This window comes from Periplaneta americana, chromosome 5 (genome assembly GCF_040183065.1).
Source record: "Periplaneta americana isolate PAMFEO1 chromosome 5, P.americana_PAMFEO1_priV1, whole genome shotgun sequence".
NCBI lineage: Eukaryota > Metazoa > Arthropoda > Insecta > Blattodea > Blattidae > Periplaneta > Periplaneta americana.
The window spans coordinates 85,701,837-85,716,903 of record NC_091121.1 but is presented as its reverse complement, the minus strand read 5'-3'; the positions used below and the strand labels follow the sequence as shown (position 1 = coordinate 85,716,903).

Genomic DNA, 15,067 nt, shown 5'->3' with positions numbered 1-15,067 from the left:
TAGTCTCTGTTATACTAATGACAGACTACAGTCGCTAATCGTGATTACCATTATCGCTATTATCAAAAATGTGGTCCCGTCTGGTCAACAGCTGAATTACCATAGAGTAGATTCCATCATTACAGTGCCCTACTGGGCTTCAGATAGCTGTCTGCATGGGGTGAACGAATCAAGGTTGGGCATCGTATGACTATGACACTTGTTATTGCTGCAGTTACTCCTATTTCTACACAACATAACCTCCCCTTCATTGCTTGCTCACTGCTGCCCATGGAGGGGAAATGTGCCCACTGCCCAGAATCGTGCTGTCTGATGGTGACTGCCATAGAGGAAAGAATTTCCTCCATGTACATATTTTCGATGTTTGTTCATTGTTTTTCTCTTTGTATCGTTGTTTTTTGCAGCTTGGTATACGAATTTATCTAATATATTTTTTTTTTTAGAAATTTTATAACCTAAACTGATATGATTTATACCAGGGATGTAAATGAGAAATCGTGCATGATGTATTGCTCCCCTCCTAAGAAAGAAGTTTTATATAATATTCTTATTGAATTTGGTATACCCAAGAAACTAGTTCGATTAATTAAAATGTGTCTTAGTGAAACATACAGCAGAGTCTATATAGGCCAGTTTCTGTTGGATGCTTTTCCAATTCACTGCGGGCTAAAGCAAGGAGATGCATTATCACATTTACTTTTTAACTTTGCTCTAGAATGTGCCATTAGAAAAGTCCAGGATAACAGAGAGAGTTTGAAATTGAATGGGTTACATCAGTTGCTTGTCTATGCAAATGACGTGAATATGTTAGGAATGAGTTTGAGGGTGATTTTACAGGTTGCTTTCAACAGTTCTTCTGTTTACAACATAAGATCAAGTTAGAGACGTAATGTGCGAAGGAAGATCGGTTATAACCCAATATTCTATGTCTGTTGCAGTTTGGGATATAAGCCATTCATGGTAGCAATTCAGAATCAAGTGGGCATTCTTAGCAAGCTGTTGAACAGTAAGCAGCAACAACAGCAACAGCAGCAGTCATCAACATCATCCTCTTCACCGAGATTATCTCGATCTCGACGAACAAGTTCAAATCAAGATTCAGGAAACCAGTCAAGTGGCGGACAGCTGGCATCAGGGTCCAGCAGTCTGTTGGGAGGGGAACGTGATGGGACTGGGAGCCAGGACCGACCAAGCCTCAGTTCAAGGAACACAGATGACAAGTCCTCTCGGTCTGACACTGTATTCGAAGGTAGTGAGTGTGCAAATGACATGCGGGACCAGGTGGTAATGGAAGTGGCAAAGGAGCAGGCAATGGAAAGTTCCGGGTGTACAGTTTCATAGTAGAGAGCGACTCGCGGAATTTCGTACAGTATATTGATAGTGCAGCAAGCAGGTAACAACGAACATTAGCACGTAGCCTAGTGTTTTACAGATATTAAAAAAAAGATTAAACCACCTCCATTTATCACTGTTAAAGGGAAGAATGTTTCCTCAGCTTCTACTTGTGAGTGTTTGATGTGACCAGAAAAGCAGTGAGGTATGCATATATGCGGGACTGAAACTCGTATAACTGCTATAATCCAGCAACGTGCAGCGTGGATAGGTGACAGGGTACATTTCCAGTCTGCTGTGAATTGCAGTGTTACATAGTTCCACCTCCCTTCCTTTCTCTCACAGTATCTCAATTGTCATCGCTGTTCAGAATGATTGTTTACATTACTACACCTGCGTTACCATACTACAGTGTTCATCAGGAAACAGGTTTCACTCAAGTAAATGCCTTTACTGTTCGAATGTGACTGTTGAGGAAATAGTGTGTATATTTCCTCTGGATGGAGCGTGGTATGAATAAATAACACATGCTAAAGGGACGTCAAGATTAGAGTATTAGCATAGAACTGATTTCCATTATTTGCAGCTCAGTTTAGTTTGTGGTAATGTAGTACACATTAGAACAGCGAATCTTCATTTATGATACATATATTATGAAGAAATCGTGCAAAAGGTGTTGTGCTAGATTTTTACAGAAACACGAGTATGCTGGCATTCACTAGCTGATTCAACAGTTCAGAATTTAATGAAAAAAAAAAACGACAAACTGGTTAATTTTTTAATAAAATAAGGCACATTAATCGCGTTGTAAGTGAAAAAAAAAAAAACTCGATGACATAGGTTATAGACTAGAATGGTCTTCCACGAAATCGTTAAGAAGGTTTGCTCAGCAGGCAGGTGTATCCAAGATGTCAGCTTGGAAAGTGACAAAATTGTTAGAACTAAAGCCTTGTAAAGGTAAGCGTTCACTACATCGTATCGCACTCATACGAATCGCACGCAACGGATATTTTAAGTGCAGTGCGTTCACTGTAATGGCTTCACCTCATCGGATTCCCCTATCAGTTGTTTAAAACATGACGTCGTACGATATTGACATTACTGAAAGCAGAGGAGTTGAGGTTAGGTCTATTAATTACGTCTGTTAGCGAATAAGAATTTGTAATTGCTTCATGCGTCTTAATTGAAGAGGAAGAAACGAAAGAAATATTGGTTACATAATATATTTGCAAGAAACAACTTGATTACTGTAATGGGAACGCCTCAAATTATATAATTCTTCGCAATTTTCTACACGCGAAATAAGTTTTCTGTCTGCCATTTTGGCGCGACACTGAACATGGCACAACATAATAGTAACAGTTGACCAATTAAAACCGATTTATTAAAGAAGGCCATGATCGCACGCATCGGAAAAGTTGCCCATCCGAGAAACGTGGACGGATTTGCCGATAGGTGATGCATCCGATACGATGTAGTGAACGTGGTTACATAACAATTACAGCAAAGATAGTCTCTTTCCGATCCGTGCGATACGATGTAGTGAACACGTACCTTAAGACAATAGTCATTTATAAATTGAATGAAACGGACATGTTCCTGGTTCAGTTCTATCAATAAGAGAAAAATCCAGGATGCGTCTAGAAATCTTTCCGAAAGTTGTGAAATGTGCATTAGAAATGGTCGACAGCTCCAGCACTTATAAGGTAAGCCAATAAATTACTTTGGTACTACAGTAAATGTGTTAAGTCGCGAAATTTTGTTGCTAAAAGCTGACATACTGAATTACTGCTGAACAGGCTATTTCTTGCCATGTCCCTTTTCAAATGATGTCATACTAAGTGAAACCAGTTTCCAGGAAACACCCTGTTATCAAAAGCTCCAAGTTTTCAGTCCAGCGATAGGTTTAAGTAGTTCGATGGTATTTACACATATTTTGTTAATAGTGGTGGGGCAGTTCTGTATTTAAGACTCTTTCTAAACCACAGAGGCTAATCAGAGTAGTTGAGATGATGAAATAATTGAGCAATGATGGATTGAGAATGACAGAAGAAACCGAAGTACTTCAAATCTGTCCTACAGCTATTTTGTCTCGAGTCTTTTGAATGAGAAACATATTGATGGAGAACTCTCCATTAAGATATATAATTTTGAAGCAAAAATAAATGAACAAGTAATAAATAATAATATTGATAATAGAGAGAAAACTTGGAGATATTCTGAAATCATTGAATTCATAAAATATGTGTTCTGTATTCGATCATTATGATTCAGTTTAATATGGAAACTTTATTCACACATATTTCTTTAATAAAAGTTTTTCGTAATGTAGTATTTACATAAAGTTAGGAGAAACGATTTGAGGTGATTTGAAGTCATGCAGGTTAAGCAAACATATTTGACTGCATCATCTTTAATAGTTTCTAGTAACATGATTCGCGAGGCTGTTTCAGTTACATTGCAGTACACTGTAGATGGAGGAAATGTACTCTCGTGTTATTTAAAAAGTGAAGCAATAACGATTCTCACATATGCGGACTGCAGTTTCTTCAAACTGATCGATTCCTTTGTTTACAGTAATGAATGTTTGTTGGCGTCCTATTTACTGACTAGAAAGAGAACAGAAATGTATGCTCAATATATAAAGCTGTTGGAGTAATTGCTCAGAAGAGATGAGGCCAATGTTGTGTTGTGATTATGAAATTTTCTATTAAGTCTTCCCTCGTACTGTTAGATATTGTTTATTCTGAAGACCCAAGTTGGTAATTTTGATACAGGATTTAGGATCAAGTGAGGTGTACTTTTAATAGATTTTGAATAACAGCGCTAATGCTTAATGAAGTGATGATTGATATGGAGGAAGTTTGGCAGCATTCCCTCCAGCATTACTGTAGGAAGGCCTAAGAAATTTGCTTTGATTGCCTTTATCCTGGTGCCCATTTAATAGGAGTCAGGTTACTGCTACAACCCAATGTGATGCCGGAGGAAGTGTGCCAATGCGGCAATATTGTAGATTCTTCCTGCATCCTCTTTTATACTTTGTTGAAGCATGCCTCCTTTCCTCTTCTTGAAATGAGATTTGTTTTACACTGCAATAGATTGTACTTCTATTTTTTTAACATAATTTATTAACATGTGAATAAGTTTGACATGTAAACAGGGTCTGTGCCACTGTGTTCACTGCGCAGCTCGAATGAACGAATGAATGATGAAGAGAGAACATATCATCAGACTATCTTGTTGTTACATCTGAGTGTTAGCCAGTCTTCATGTGGAGTCAGTGCTCACTTTACCTTGCTAATGATATATTTTTATGTAGATAACAATAAAAAAATATTTTTACAAATTATATGCTCGTCAATATTGGTTAATATTGTCCTTTAATCCAGTCATTTGACCTCACTTTAATCAAAGTTCATGCAGTCAGTTTGTTAGGTAAGTTTGGGCATCGCTCGTTCTGTCAATAATAGTTTGAGATCTCTCACTTCTTCTGGCCAAATCAGTGGTAAAATAGAATTCTTGCTCAAATCTGTCACCTTTATTGCAGCTATTTCAGGCAATGCAGATGCTCTGACCATGGTTCCCACCACAGAACAGTATTTCCCTGCAACAAATATTTCAAGACAGTTTCACTGGTCTATTTCAGTTTAAGGTAGGACAAATTTACTTTATTAAAAAAAGAAAAAGAAAGAAACTTCTGTTTTCAGATAATTTGGATAAATATTACATACCAAACTATTGACTATCTTGAAAAGAGTATGAAACATTTATCCTCTTGATATTCGATAAATCTGTCACTTTTCTGTTAATATTTACGTCATTAATTACAATAGGCATTGGATGACTTTAATTATGTGTTTAAAACAGCCTAGTTAGGAATGCTGTCAGCTGTGATAACACACAAAGGGGAAACAAATAAATTTGACAATTCATTATTACTCGTATGTAGGTTACCATATTTTGAAATCTGAAAATGCAGACACATTCCTTTCACCAAAGAACTCTTTGTACTAACTTCATTTATATCACGTTTGTAGCTTCTGCATATTTATCACTAGATATGATTTTCTTTAACAATTCCTTGTTACTATACAAACATGTAAAATGTCGGAAATTAAAGTTCACCAAAACAGAAACATGTCTTTCACAGAATCGATGGTAAGTCTAATCCATGGAATTTAATAACTTGATAAGTTCACTACTAGGCTATTTAAAATTAACAAAATGAAGGATGTATCTGGATAAAGAGCATTTACACATTTAACAATCACATACACTGCAATATGCGGAAGCTTCTCCAGCTCACAGCAACATGAGACCAAACGAAACAAAAATGAATAAGACTTCAATATGAAAAACGTGGACAAATTAGAGGGTTTCCAAAAATATATGCGAACAACTATTTTTATCATTAAAAAGCGAACATATGGTACATAAATAGGGGCGATTAATAAATGTGAGTATAAAGACAGAAATACCTATATTTAATTTAACATAGGCTAGTCTACTTTTAAAGTAGGCCTACTTAACTGTGATATTCCAAATGAATCAAATGCTCTATAATGGCATTACCATTTCAAACAAACCATTTGGACGAAACTAGTGCTGAGTTTGTTCCGATGATTTTGGAAGGGAAAATCCGCCATTACACTACTTTATTACTAAATCAGAAAACAAAAAGACACCAGCCTCTGTCTAGTGTATATGTATGGTATAATAAAAGCCTAAACTAACCTAACCTGTCATAGATTCGTAGATATGTCGTTGATTTTATGTGACAATACAGAGCATAATTTTTCACGAGGAAGGAAAAAGTAATTAAATATTAATATGCCAACACTGATTCTCGATGACATATTCACCAACGTTTTCCGCTTATTTATACAATATTCTTATGTAGGCCTATTGATATTTGATTACTTTTTTTCTTCCTCGTGAAAAGAATTATGCTCTGTATTGTCACATTAGGAGGTTTCATAATATCAACGACGATATGCAAGACATAACAAAAGCCTAACTAACCTAACCTGTCTAGACTCGTATAAGCAAGGCATAGTGTGTGTGTATACTAGCGTGTAACTTTTGTAACGTCACCAAAATGATGATGGTATTACAGAGGAGACCGCTAAGGTGTGGAAGCGAACAGCAAACTCAGCGCTAGTTCAGTCATCTGCGTCATTTGATGTGTGAATCGTTTCAACTAGGGTATCAGTTGCATTGTCGTCTCGAGACTAGGCCTCATGAACTGAGGAAGCGATTATGAAGCTAATTAACGAAGAGGCCCCGAGTTGTTAAATTTGAATGGGGGTAGGATAAAAACAAACATGAAAAGAAATATCAAAATTTTATTTAAAATCCCAAACATCCCTGTAATCCCAATCATGCTCACAATAATAATCACGAACAGCATAAATGTTTCAGACAATTACCATGGATTCAATGGATCTCTGTCCACAGATTTAAGAATTTAATACCTTTGGTTGCCCAAGAACTGCTACCTGGTACTGTGTTGCAATACATAATCTTCGCTCGACCGGTGTTATCACGAATTATTAAAATTTCATTTTCTCTTCCAGCTATCTGTTCAATGAAGCCTTGTACCCATATGTATTTCAGAGATATGGCTTTTTGAGGTGTGTTTATTTCCTGGCGAAAACTACCTCCCTTTTCTATTAATTGCAGTGTCCACGTGTCATCGGAATCCTTTGTGCACATATTCAAATCTTCTATATTTAACTTATACGCAGGATGCTCAAACATACTGTACAAAATTGACTCAATCACCAATTACAAAAATAATACTTCGTATTTGTTTAACGAAACTGGACCCATACTGGTACGTACGTACTTTGCGGACAATAACTTTCTCGGTTGTGTTTGACACACCCACTAAATCCTTTGTGCAAACGTTTGAATCTTTGAAGTTTAATTTGTATATAGTATGCTGAAACAAGCAGTACAGAATTTAAGCGATTGACATTTCGTGTGAACATGAATATTTATCTTCCCGGCATTATGCAGCCTTCAACTTGGACAACTTGATAAAAGAAATTTATCACTTACTGAACACAAATTCCCTGTGTAAAGTTGTAAATACTTTCAGCATAATTCAGAAGTGAAAGTTAATAAAAACCATAAGTTTACTAACTAGTAGTATTGAAAATTTTATTTATGACGTTGTACTTGTACTTTCTAGCAAATTAAATATTTTGGAATTTGGAATTTATATGAACTATGAAGTATGAACATACCTAATTGCATTCAAGAAGGCCATGAAAAATCATGTGGTAGTTGCGCAGGTTCGACTTCATTTTGTTTTTAAAAATGGCGGAAAACGTCACGGGATGTTAGCTTTCGTTGTTATGGAAGAAATTAAGTGCACCCATGTCGTTTCAGGCAAAAGGTTATAGTACTAAATGGCTGTGTTTGAGAAAAAAATTCCAAGAAAAGTCTTTTTAGATGATACGCAAGTGTTGACATGTGTTTTTGAGAATGCACAGAACATTCAGGGGCACACGGTAAGCTTAATTGGATAGAAGAAAAAAAACACTGAAAAAAATCACATTATTCGTAGTAAAGTGTGTATATAAAGAGGGAATTCCCCTAAAACTACTTTAAGTTTCATAATCAGTGTTTCTTTTATATTAACATTAATATAGCAAGTAAAATATGGCATTCAAATCCATGCAATTCTTTAATTTATAGTTTTTGTAATTGAATGTAAAACTAGATCTATATTATATATTATCTTTAGACATAAATAACTAAATATTTGTTGCAAGATTCAATGAACGTCTTTACAAGTTAGCCGTTTTGACACAAAAAAATCTACGTTGAAATTTGCCTCTAATACGAATTTTAATTACTAAGGAATTGCTTGAAGGAGCAAAATAATAACATAAAAAAGGAAATATTTGTTTCTTATGATAAGGTTTAATAAAAACTTCGTTTTTAATGATATTAGTTTAGAGATTAAATTAGGTGCCATCACAGTATTAAGATATACGTGATATTAAGTTTGGGATGAATTTCATTCTCATTTCATTCTCAAATGGATTGTATTGCAGATAGACCTATACATGACTTTGGGAATTGAAATATATCAGTAATAGTGTATGGCTTCAATACAAAAGCCTGTTTGGTGGAGCACTGAGCAATGGATAATCAAATCAAAATTGACAGGTTTTTAAAAAAAGAAGATTTGTATTCAGGGAAAGTTGTTAATTTATTATAGTATCTGTTAGTAACAGTTAAGTGCTTATATTTAAGTGTCTTTGTTGTAACACTAAGATACAATCCTGATAATTTGAAATCATTAATAGATCGAATTTACATAAAATATAATTGAGTTCGCTGTGTAACTTTGTTTTTAAACTTAGAATTATACCTATTCCATTTTAATATGATTTCATACCCTAAGATATTAATTTTAAAATGATCAAATCTTTCTTCAGTCTTGGTGCTCGCAATTACAGATTTGTGTAAGGAACTGTGTTACCTGGATTCTAGATTTTACTGTCGCCCTGGGTAGTGTAGTCGGTATGGCGCTAGCCTTCTGTGCTCGAGGTTGCGGATTCGATCCCAGTCCAGGTCGATGGCATTTAAGTGTGTTTAAATGCGACAGGCTCATGTCTGTAAATTTACTAGCATGTAAAAGAACTCCTGTGGGACAAAATTCCGACACACCGGCGACGCTGATATAACCTCTGCAGTTACGAGCGTTGTTAAATAAACCATAATTTTTTAGATTTTACTCTAACTTAGTTTTGTTATCTTCTTTATTAGAGCTTAGGTACTTCCCTTTTGAAGTAACCACGGAAAATACAGTAGCCCTACTTTTTCATTAGCCGATTCTTTTCTTGCAAGGTGCAAGGAAAAATAATCATCCTTATTTGCTGATCAAATACATTACTCAGTTTAACTTGATATTTTCAACATCTACTAAGCTAGCCAATGTCTGTTGTTCAGGGGTAATTATTCGCAATATATATATCATTACTAATCTTCACTCTTCACTTTTTTCGTCTTTCTTTGGTTCGAGACTCGACACGACACTGTCACTAAAATGCTAGAATAGCTTGCTTACCTTCATTCTACAGTTTAGCAATAAATTCGAAGATGACAATTCCACGAATGTTTTACTGTGTCGAAGGCTGGTAATATTTTTTTAGAGGAATTCATCATCATCATCATCATCATCATCATCATCATCATCATCATCATCAACCACAGGGATTAGGCCTATTGGCCTGTTCCGTCTTCAGAGTTTATGTTGTCTATCAATCTTGTTCTTGGTCTACCTACTTTTCTGTGTTCTCTTGGTTCATATTCCAATATTACTTTAGGTAACTGGTTGTCATTCATTCTTCTTATATGTTGGTACCAATTATGTTTTTGTTGTATTTTTTCAGTCAAATTAAAAATATTTAGTTGTATATTTTCGTTCTTAAGATTAACTAAAGGCGTGAGACCAGTAACACTGCGAAGGAATTTCATTTCACTGGTTTCAATTTTCTTTTTAGTTGCTCGGTTTATAGACCAATTTTTTTTAACCATAGGTTAATAGTGGAACAGCTAATGTTAAGGTAGTCAATTCTATTTAAAATTTTTGTCTGCTTGGCAAGGGTGGCGAATTATTAGTTAGTTCTTATCTGCTTGGTGTGTGTGAATGTTTGCAGTTTTTTTCTCTCGAGACCATCAGTGTAAGAATAAGTTTGTATAAATATGCTCGGAGACTTAATGTCTTAATTGTAAAATACATTTGATTGGCAGTGTTATTTAGTCAGCAATAAATTTTGACACGTATTTTTTTTTTAAATAAATTTCGTCCATTGTTGTGCACACATTCTGCGTCTGCTACTTTTATTGTGAAGTCAGTTTTTATTCATTCAGAACGAGCAGGCTTATGTGAGGTATTTGTGTTAAACTGTGTGTTAATAACCACGTGTCTTGTCCACACTTGTGGAGTAACGGTTAGCGCGTCTGGCCGCTAAACCAGGTGGCTTGGGTTCGATTACCGGTTGGGGCAAGTTACCTGGTTGAGGTTTTTTCCGTGGTTTTCCCAGAAGCCAATATGAGCAAATGCTGGGTAACTATCAGTGCTGGACCCCGGACTCATTTCACAGGCATTATCACCTTCATTTCATTCAGATGCTAAATAACCTAAGATGTTGATAGAGCATCGCAAAATAACCTAAAACGACGTGTCTTTGATTCCAAACATAATAATATTAATCTAATAGGTATTACGAATAAGTTAATTTTAATTTTCATGTTACACTGTGTCGTCTTAATGGATCAGTGGCTAATGAAAGATAATAAAAATGATAATTCTACAAATTCAGAAACCAGTCGAACACCTTGTCATGTAGCACACCCCAGTGCTGCTAATTTTAAAAACGGGTGAATCAATCAAAATACTAAAATATGATGAATCATAATTCGAAATTTTCTCGGGCTTCCAGCCAGGTCATAAGTTGGTGACTTATGACCTGGCTGGAAGCCCGAGAAAATTTCGAATTATCACGTCGCCAGGAAAGCTTCAGTAGTTATGATGAATCATATTTGGCTCTTGGATTTACAGGCAATAAAATTGCTACAGATGCCCATTTGTGTGGTATTAACAAAGTGTTTCATCGTGTTCATTATGTAATAATTTATTGATAAATTATATGTATATAAGTTTATAATTATTTTTTTAATTATCATTCGAAATGTCATTACTGTACACTAAAATATGAAATACTATAATCAGTAACTAGAAGTTATGACTTAATGGTGAAGATGGATTAGCAATACATACGAAAAATGAACATAATTCACTATAAGTTATTGCTTAAATGTTTTCTGTATGTTGTAGGAGTACATCATACGAGTTCAACGAGGACCTTTACCTGAGAAATCTTGGCACATATACAAGCGGTACAATGACTTTGTCTCATTGCATAATTTGCTGCAGATTTCTGGGCTTAATCTACCACTACCTCCCAAGAGACTCATTGGAAACATGGATAGAGAGTTTATAGCTGAACGACAGACTGGATTGCAGGTGATTGACAAGATTCAGTGTCCTTGTATTCTTTTAGCATAGTCCTTCTCTACGAACTGTGATGCACTGTCATTGCAGCAGTTTTCTTCTTCTGTACTTTGCCTAGAAATTTGCTTTTTGTTCCATATCTTTTGAATCATTAGTTTGATCTGTACTTGATTTGTACTTGTAATGAATATTGTTACCATAAATTATTAAGTTTTACTACGAAGTACATAAAGACTCAGAAAATAATTTTTTGTTGAGATTCTAACATACAAAAGGTTGAGTTGTGAGTAGTCTGCCAAGTAAAAACACTCCTTTGTGTAACTCGCTGTAATTCAGAAACCAGTAAAGTTTTTGAACAGTGACTTTTAAAAGTAATTTCCATTCTTTCTCAACATTTCTGCCGCTTTGACGCGCATCTAACATGAAAAATAAAAAAGTTTGCTGCTTACCAACTTTCGAATGTGTAAATACCTATTCTGAACACATCACATTGAAGTTATTATTTATTTTCTCACTTTTCAAAAAAGGATTTTCATTTCGAATTCTTTTTTATACTTTCCTTTGACATTAAGCTATCAATTAAAAAAATTACAGCGCTATTGATTGGCTATCATAGGAGCTACGATCGGCCTGGATAGCGTAGTCTGTATAGCGCTGGTTTTTTGTGCTTGAGGTTGCGGGTTCGATCCCGGTCGATGGCATTTAAGTGTGTTTAAATGGAACAGTCTTATGTCAGTAGATTTACTGGCATATGAAAGAACTCCTGCAAGACAAAATTCCGGCACACCGGCAAGCAGTTGTGAGCGTCGTTAAATAAACCATAATTTTTTTTAGGCGCTACAGTATGATAAAATCTTTAATGGAGTGGTAAATGTAGTACTATATAATAAAGCCTTACATTAAAGAAATCGTTCACCAATCTCTTATGATTCTTTCCAAAGTTTTACGAACATGAACATACGTCACTACTGGTGTCACCATAGTTTAGCTGGCAGCCAAAGTGGAAAAGTCTATTATATTCGTTGTACTGTAATACCTACTTGACACATTAAAATAACATTTACTATAATTCATCAATCATGTTGTGTTTTTATTGTTTGATTACATGGAGTGAATTGACATCTTAAAAGAGTGTATGTAGTACATTGTTGTTATTTCATACATTTAATCTGAACATTTTTATTTTCTGTTTTCATTTAAACTGTACAAGAATTAATTTATATATTTCCAAATTATTGCAGTTATGGTATATAACTCTGTTGGTAAATGCATTCTGTTGCTCTTACTAACATCTCTTAGGTACATTTAAAGTAGGCTATTATAATTTTTTCCCCTTTCTTTCAGTATGTAGATTGGTTTCCACAGGAGGATGCAGTCCTTTACAGAACAGAGTTTATTACCAATAATTATAAAAAGTGAAGCTGATTTGGTCTTCACTACTGAGTGAGTAGATTATTTCCTTATCAGGTACTGGCAATTGACTGTCGATTGATGTGCTTTCTTGTACTGGTTGTGGAAAGAGCGTGTTAATGGTAGTTCGACAATTCTCAAATTTCTAATGTCAAATTAAGTAATATAAACAATTAGAAAGTCACTTACTCACCCAAATTAAGCAAGGAGATGCTGAAACTGTCTGTTTTCTTGTTACACACATTTGTGGCACTTGCTTAAAAATGACGCAACACTTGCTGCAGTTTACTTTGAGAAATAGAGGCAGTGTATTCCCGAGTATGTGGATTATTTTTATACACTATATCTTTTAAAGTTCCCTTGAGATAAAAGTTATAAGGGATTAAGCTGGACGATCGAAGAAGTTATATATTTATACTGGTAATTCTATCCTCAAACTCTGTATGAAGTTCGTCCATTGTATACTGGGCTGTATGTTCTGTCACAGAATCATGTTGAAGAACGCAAGCTCCCTGCCCATTAACTCGCTAAAAAGGGACGCAGAATAATTTTCACATACTTCTAGATATTAATAGTTTGTTAAAAAAAATGGGACCTTTTATTCTCTCATCACTCATATTGCACCATATTCTTATTTTCACATCATGGAGGATCTCTTCCTGATAGAGATTGGGTTCTTTGGAGCTTCAGTATCGTTTTGGGTAATTAGGTACTCATGGAGATGAAACCAAGGCTTATCTATTTGAAACTCATTCACAAAACATGTGGCTGATTACAGGATCATTGGGTTGTAGATTTTGTACCACTGTAAATTTGTAAGGTTATAACTTCAGTAACTTTGTAGCATTTTACACAAAACTGTGTCATATCTCTTTCCTGCTAAAGATAACTAAGTGATTTTTTAGGGAGTTTTCCAAGTGATGTTTTGTCTAATGTTATCAAATTTTCCTTCATGAGGACATTGCACCTACTTCTGCATTTCTTACATGTAACATTTTCTTTGTCTGGAATTTATTTACAAAGTCATGGATCTTTGCATGACTTGGAACATTAACACCATTCCTGATATCGTCTCCCAACTTCACAAGCCAAATTTAACACATAATTTCCCTACATAAAAACTTGCTCTTAGTTACTATATCTGTGTATCATTTTAAGCTATAAATTATAAACAGGAACAAATGCATATAACACTTAATCTCGTCTTGGCCTTCACTAAGACTAAAATAAGCTGAGACTATGAAGGAATTGCTGTTAGTTATGTTGCCACATTAACTCGAGAACATGCTCTCTCTCTCTAATCAGTAGCTCATTATCTGACAGTCAAATTGCCACTTCGTGGTAAGGGAGTAATCTATTTACCAGCATTATAATATTTTAAAGTAGATATTGTTTATAGTTTCTGCTCCAATTATTACAGCAGTTAGTGTTTTCAATCTGTCAGACTTTCCAGATCAATCTCGATTCCTGTCATTGGGCTAGATGGTGCAGTCAGTAGAGTGCTGGCCTTCTGTGCCCGAGGTTTCGGGTTCGATCCCGGCCCAGGTTGATGGCATTTAAGTGTGCTTAAATGCGACAGGTTCATGTCAGTAGATTTACTGGCATGTAAAAGAACCCCTGCGGACAAAATTCTGGCACACCGGTGATGCTGATATAACTTCGGCAGTTATGAGCGTCGTTAAATAGAACATAATTTTTAAAAAAATTTGATTCCTGTCACAGTACTAGTCTTCAAGATTATCTGCATCCTTTGCAGCTATGTCATCATTACAGAATTTATATAGATTTATGTAGTTTTAAGCTTTTTGCAGTTTTTGTTATCGGTATGTGTAGTCCTTTGATGCCGACTCAATTCACATTAAAGTACCACCAATACTTTCTTTTTCTTTGTCAGTTTGGAAGCATGTCAAATCCTGTTCATGCACGATGAGTGCACGAAATAAAAATCTGTTGTGATCAAGTTAAAAGCTTTTATAATTCATTGATTAAGAAGATAGGTTTACATGTTGTGTTTGGTGGCAAGTATTGTAATGTGCATTGTTGTGTTTAGTGGTGTTAATTTATGGATGTGATATGTATGTTATTAAGAAATGGAAGAATCATCGCTTGTATCTGCCCATTTCCTCTTTTCTGTCTTACTAGATGTTACACAATAAATATTCTCTGTGGTACAGTGAAAGCCATTTTGCTTTCTTTATTTGCCAAACACACACACATGTCACAAAAACACAACACATGACCAATACATCTGCACTCCACTGATCTAGGCTGTTGATTGCTGGCAGAATT

At 35.2% G+C, this 15,067-nt stretch overlaps 2 protein-coding genes and 1 long non-coding RNA gene across 6 annotated transcripts in view; 2 read left to right on the top strand and 1 right to left on the bottom strand.

Annotated features, from left to right (window-relative positions):
* The window catches only part of Rich (Guanine nucleotide exchange factor subunit Rich), a 61,102-nt gene extending 56,421 nt beyond the window's left edge, over window positions 1-4,681 (top strand). For all 3 annotated transcript variants that reach the window (XM_069826135.1, XM_069826134.1, XM_069826133.1), the window contains exon 23: window positions 939-4,681. In XM_069826135.1, coding sequence (XP_069682236.1) covers window positions 939-1,341 — 403 coding nt within the window. In that variant the 3' untranslated portion in view covers window positions 1,342-4,681. The remainder of the gene's footprint in view (window positions 1-938) is intronic.
* On the bottom strand, window positions 4,438-7,384 carry LOC138699936 (uncharacterized). Its single transcript, XR_011332134.1, has 2 exons — window positions 6,807-7,384; window positions 4,438-4,936 (listed from the first exon to the last, which is right to left on the bottom strand). It is a non-coding gene; the product is annotated as an uncharacterized lncRNA (long non-coding RNA).
* Window positions 7,385-7,627: 243 nt separating this feature from the next.
* LOC138699930 (PX domain-containing protein kinase-like protein) overlaps window positions 7,628-15,067 on the top strand; it is a 49,095-nt gene continuing 41,655 nt past the window's right edge. For both annotated transcript variants that reach the window (XM_069826129.1, XM_069826130.1), the window contains exons 1-2: window positions 7,628-7,850; window positions 11,192-11,380. In XM_069826129.1, the coding sequence (XP_069682230.1) occupies window positions 7,749-7,850; window positions 11,192-11,380 (291 nt within the window). In that variant the 5' untranslated portion in view covers window positions 7,628-7,748. The remainder of the gene's footprint in view (window positions 7,851-11,191; window positions 11,381-15,067) is intronic.